General features: G+C 40.6%; 1 protein-coding gene across 1 annotated transcript; it reads right to left on the bottom strand.

Annotated features, from left to right (window-relative positions):
• Positions 1–623: 623 nt before the first annotated feature.
• Positions 624–5,766, bottom strand: LOC148010692 (uncharacterized). The gene is made up of 5 exons (XM_087671437.1): positions 5,586–5,766; positions 4,498–4,926; positions 2,272–2,809; positions 1,954–2,162; positions 624–1,856 (listed from the first exon to the last, which is right to left on the bottom strand). The coding sequence occupies exons 2-5, from the start codon at positions 4,807–4,809 to the stop codon at positions 1,494–1,496; spliced, it is 1,422 nt and encodes a 473-aa protein (XP_087527563.1). The 5' UTR covers positions 4,810–4,926; positions 5,586–5,766; the 3' UTR covers positions 624–1,493.
• Between the last annotated feature and the right edge of the window lie 290 nt (positions 5,767–6,056).

Raw genomic sequence — 6,056 nt, 5'->3', positions numbered from 1 at the left:
AACCTCTCAAAATGGTTACAATAATCTTTCACCTACTGGTAACAACCTCCCAGCTTGCATGGGCAAGTTTTTCCAAATGACACCCTTCTAATTCCATTTTTCAAAATTATCTAACTTACTAAATTAGTTTTTAAATTTTAATCATTTATCTAATGTTTAAAAAAATTCACAAACCAATGATTAAATTAGCTAAGCTAATTTGTCTCCCAATTATCCTTAAGCAATTATTTGATCTTACATTAACATGAATATTAATTAATACCTAATCTTCAATGTCAACTAACATTAATGGCCAATAAATTGGTCTACACAAAAACTTGACATCAAGTATCATCTAGTACTTATCGTGCATAACTTATTACAACTTTTGTACCTCAAGGTCCAAGATCAAAGTATCAAATTTCAAGTCCTTGTGATAGGAGAGATATAGCACTCAAACTCCAACCTTTCTCAATAAATCACTCGTGAGGAGCTTGTAACTCCAATTATTAACAAAAAAATTACGAACCCATATACCACTATCAAAACACAATCATTGTAATAGCCTTCCTGTTAAGAGGACAAAGCTGAAAAATGCCAAACTGTTACTACTGCCACAATTTTTCAGTCCATCTGTGTCCAGCTATGGTCTTTTAATTACAATAAAGAGGTTACAAAGTAGCCACCTAGCCTTCTTTTTCTCCCTTGCCGCCTTCTACTAAACCATATATATACTATTTCTTGGAAAAACTTCAAAGGGCTCAATAGAACAATAGATTGGCCACCCTGGTCTTTTAGATGAAGAGGCTACAAATTAGCCACCCTAGCCTTTAAAATGAAGAGGTATGCTAATTAGCAGACCTAACCCCCTTTTGCTCCCTTATTTCAAATGAAGAAAAGAATTCGCAACAGTAAAACACATGAATCAGCTCATGTACTTGTCAGAACATCAGAACATTCTAACTCCCTGCAATTCTGTATGGAGGACTGGAAAAAAACCACTTCATACATTATAAACATCTTTGACATTGCGAGATGGGATCCAGTATGGACTTTCAGGAGCACTCCAAATGAGCACAATGGGACTACTCACACTCACACTTTTTGACAGGTAGGAAGCAAACACCTGGCATATTACAAGTCCTCTTAACAGATCTCCCAAACAGCCAGTAAACTGCAAGAGCACCTACTTTGCACAATTTGACAAGCATTGGGCATGATCCAGCAAGCATTCAACATTTTCAATTGAATCAACGTGTCTGCCAGCAGGCACAACCAATGGTGTAGTTGCAAGATAGAATTGCCCATGTGATGCATACCCTTCACACTCAATAACTGTTTATGTTGATTCAATCAAAGGGCCTCCTGATAGGTCACAAAAGGCCATCTTACCAGGGTACTGAACAAAAGCCATCTGTACTTGCCTGAGGTTGCACAGCATTATCAGGAAACTGTCAACACTATGGATCAAGGTTGTAAGCTCTTTAGGAAGGGTACATGACAATATCAGTAAACTAATATCGATATGGACCAAGGTCATAGGCTTGGGAAGCTGAATTGAGCCCCGAATCATATCCAGAGCTCCTGAATGAATGTGGATTGCTGTAGTAGCCTCCTTCACCTCTAAAAGATGCATAGCCTCCATATCCCTCATTTCGATCAGCAGAACCCATAGTGTAGCCAAGCTGATCACGAGTACTGCTGTTGTAATCATAATTGTAATAGTTAGAATTCCCCTGCGAAGGGGGCTGTTGGTACTGATATTGCTGTTGCCTGAGTTGTGCCTCTCTTCGCAGAAACTCCTCTCTGCGTTTAGCTTGTTCTGCTCTGAGGGTAGACATCCTTTGTTGATGCTGCTCCTGAATCTCCCTCATAAGCTGAGAAATCAAAATAAGAGAGTGGGCAGCTGATCAACATAAAAAATTGGAGTCCAAATATGGAAATAAAGAGAACAAGTAAATGGAAGTGAAATACCTCACGGTGCCTGGCATTCTCCTTGTCTTCAGCATCATTTAATTCCTTGGTAAGCTGCATGGTCTCCTGCACAAATCTGTGTTCAAGTGCTTCTAGTGTAGAGGGCAAGGATTGATGATCATAACCAGACTCATTGTCAAGGCCACGATCATGTTCTTTATGCATGCGGCCCTCTTTTGTGTTTGTTCGACCTTCATCAAACTGAGAGCCTTATACCCAGAAGACAGGGAAAAAGTCAACACCAGAATAACCATAGAAAAGGTTAATCTGCTTATAGAAGGAAGGCATGCTAAGTCCACAAAGAGTACAACAGCTCACCTTTATGCCCATAAGCACCCGTTGAGTAAGAACCATTTTGGTTGCTGCCCTCCCACTGTCTTCTTGCTTCCAGCTGACTCAACTGCTCCATATTGCCATGTTGTTCGCTACCAAATGGACCCTCTTGCCCATGATAGGTCTGCAAGCTTGGATCGTGTGGCAATCTCTGGTTAAAAGGGTGCTGAGGTTGGGCACCCATAAACATGTTCGCACTGGAACCACGATCATGGGAACCATGTGATTGACGTAAACTTTGTGGCTTCCGTTCATCTTGCAGTTGATCCAGCAGTTTCTTCACTGCTGTGACTGCTTTTCCAACAGCAGCTCGGTTGTTGCCTGATATGCGAACTGAAAAAGCACCATTTCCTGCAACTAGGTTGTCCTCCAGCTTCAATCGACATCCTGTATCCTTTTCAATTCCCTGAATAGTAGAGCCAGATGTTCCTATAATTCTTGGTTTCAACCTTTTATCTTTCACTGGAACTCTTTCCACAATCTCACCCTGTTTACGGTTGCTACCAAGAGTGGAGGGACAGCCCTGAAAAACACTTTGAAATCTGTCAAGTGCCCTTTGCTTTGATAGAAGCCTTCTACAAATGAGTGATTTCATAATGCAAACAGAGAGCTGAAATAGACCTTTTGAACATATGAGAGCTATGTATAAGTATGAGAAGATTAAATCATGTAGAAATTAAATTCAATGAGCCTTTCCATTCTTATTGCAAATAGCACACTTGAGTTAGAATCTGTACTGCAGTACTAATGACAAACTAGCAGTCTACAGTAAAAGCAGCTAATGATTTTCTAAAAACCACCAAAAAACTCTAGAAGCACTACATGACCTTTGATGTAGCACATTCACATTAATAAAGAAAGCTGATCTTCTTTCTTGTAGAGTCCCATGTTCCTGCATATGAACTGCCTCTTTTTCCAGTAGTTAATTATAAGAAACTTATCCTCCTGAACCCAATAAGAAAACACTTAACCCACATGTATTCAAATAAATTGAATAACTGCCCAATTTTCCCCAAACAGAAAGAACCATCAGATCACTCTTGAATGCACTATATTCACAGAAAGCCTCAGTGTCCCTGTTATACACAAGCATGCCATGTAAAATGCACCTTGAAACATGCTTATAAGCTAACGCTTCCCATACCACTTAACCATTAAAAACTTAACCTACCAAGCCCAAGAAGAAACCTCTTAACTCACATATATTCAAATTCATTGAATGAAACCCCCATTTTCGCAAACCAAAAAAAAAAAAAAAACTGGATCACTCTTTAATGCATTATATCCACAGAAACGCTAAACATCCTTGTTGCAGGCGAGCATGCCAGGTAAACTGCACCTTGTAATATGCATGTGGGCTTCTCAATTAGGTAAGTTTAAGTCAACACTTCCCAAGCCTGGAACTTTATCCTGCCAGGCCCGAGAAGAAAATTTTTCAATCACATGTACTCCAAATATATTGAATGACCATTCATTCTCCATAATTACCCAGTATCCAATAAGTCAAAGGACACCATACTGATCCTTAGCAAGCAAGCTACCTACTTCTGCTTGAGGAACTCTTGTTGAATCTTCTCAACAAACTCCTCGATATACCACCAGCTCAAAGAGCAAAGTTATTGATTATTAGGGGACAATCAGTTGACATACTTGCCAACAATGAGTTCTGGTCAACTTATAGATCCTCTTGGCTACTTTAATCCTCAATCAAAACTTCCTGCACATTTTCTTCTGCAGATAGGAGACCCCTAGCTCCAGTTAAGGTGCTGGAACTCAATTGTACTCACACAGGTCATTGGTCAATTGTTCATATCACTTGGATAAATCTCCTAGACTACATTTCTTCAGAGAGACAATGGGGTCTATTTTTCCTTGAAGTAAAACTGAAGTTACTTTGGCAAACACCTTGCTAAGTAGACTTCACTCCCAGAAACAGAAATCATGGTCTAACATTAGCATGTGCTGTAGCTCTGAAGCTCTTTAATCCAGCAGATCATACGTTGAGCTAGCCAACTACATCCGAGACTAAACAGCAATAAAACCCAAGATCTTTGATTCTACTAAGTCTTGCCACATGCAGGAGAGCGATATGCCGCATAAACATTGCTAATGCTTCTATGAATTCAATTAACAGAGTTTGACATGAGGCAAAAACGCGCAAGAGGGGAGTAACGCGAAGATTAGTAATATACCTGAGCTTATAGAACATACCTGAGAAAAATGGCCATACTCGCCACAAATACGGCAAATGAGCTCCTCTTCTTTTTTTTTCTTCCAGTTCCTTTCTATGGCTTTGGCCTTGGCTTCCCACACTTTGGCTTCCCTACTAGTAAAGTCAGTTGGGACGGCATTAGGGTCAGGAGGACCTTCATCCTCATCAGACTCAGCAACACTTGACCTCTTTTTTGGATTGGTATTTTCACGATTACTATCACTGCCAGGCCTAACTGGGCCAGTATACTCTTTCCCATACATCTCTTTAAACCATTCCTCATCTCTTTCATCATCTTTAGAGTCAGCCATTGGTGTGCAACCCCAAAAACCTGTTGCCTAACTTCCACAACTACGTGAAAAACCAGCCTTGCCTGGAGCACCCGATCTGCTATGATGCCACAGCTTCACAATGGACAGAACTGTGTTCTGTTGCAACCAATAACCCTTCAAAATGTCAAGCACAGCTCCACTAGCACACACTTTGCAGCATGTGCCTGTAACCTTACATTTTGAAAATTTGCAATATACTTTGAAGGCGTAACACAAGTAAGAACCATAGAGGAGTCATTTTCGCACAAATTAGTCAGAATCTTTACATGACCGATACAGTAGCTTCCAATACATAAGCTCTTAACAAACATTTAAACAGAACCCATTGGGAAAATACTGACAAAGAGGCCTAATTCATCCAGGCAAATGCCTGATAGAGGATCAAACTAGAAAACAGAATCCGGCAAAACCGTAAGACTTACGTTCTGTCCATCAAATGCAATTCTGTGTACTTCAGAAGGTCCGGATTGTTCCGAAGACAAGGATACATCCAGATGGATTATGCTGCTTATTTCCACAAAAGCCTCTGGCTTAACAGATAAAGGACCTTAACCATTATATGTTTCTTTCTATAGACTATTATGATAAAAGGCAGGCATCGACTGTGAGATTACTTGCCCTTTGAGCACGGGAGCCTTAAAAAGCAAGAAAAGATAGCACGTCTCCTACAGGCATTAGGTTTCGAGCCAGGAAATGGTAGGTTTATGGCGAGTCTGTCTGAGAATGCATTACGAGGGCGCGCGCACGGAGCCTACCTGACGGAGAAAGGAAGGAACAGCCGCAGGCGGTCATGCTGTCTCCGGCGCCAAACCCGCAGGCATCACCAAGAAGCCGCCATCGCCGTCCCAAGAAACAGAGGCCGCATGTCTAACCCTAATCACAGCCCTGACCTTCAAGGACCCCCCAAGCGTGCGTCCACATGCGGTCCTTGATACTCACTAATCTTGTTGGAAAAAACTAAAGAAAACTTCCAATATTTTTAAAAAATAGTAAATTCCACCTTCAACATTGTTATCTTTTTTTCTAAATTTTGAGAAAGGCTGTAAGTTTAGATTAAAAAGTGTAAAAGAGTGTTACATCAAGACGGAGATCCAGTCATTGGCCTATAGGATAGGATTTCCCAACGCTACCCTCCTAACCTGCATGGCTTTCACCTAGTTGCATGGCAATTAATCAATAAACCCAAATTTCCAAACAATGTAAAAACTACTAAAATAATGAACTTT

The sequence above is a fragment of the Lygodium microphyllum genome, chromosome 29 (genome assembly GCF_053477565.2).
Source record: "Lygodium microphyllum isolate KBCC chromosome 29, Lygodium_microphyllum_v1.1.10, whole genome shotgun sequence".
Taxonomy (NCBI): domain Eukaryota; kingdom Viridiplantae; phylum Streptophyta; class Polypodiopsida; order Schizaeales; family Lygodiaceae; genus Lygodium; species Lygodium microphyllum.
This window is presented reverse-complemented; position numbering and strand designations above follow the sequence as displayed.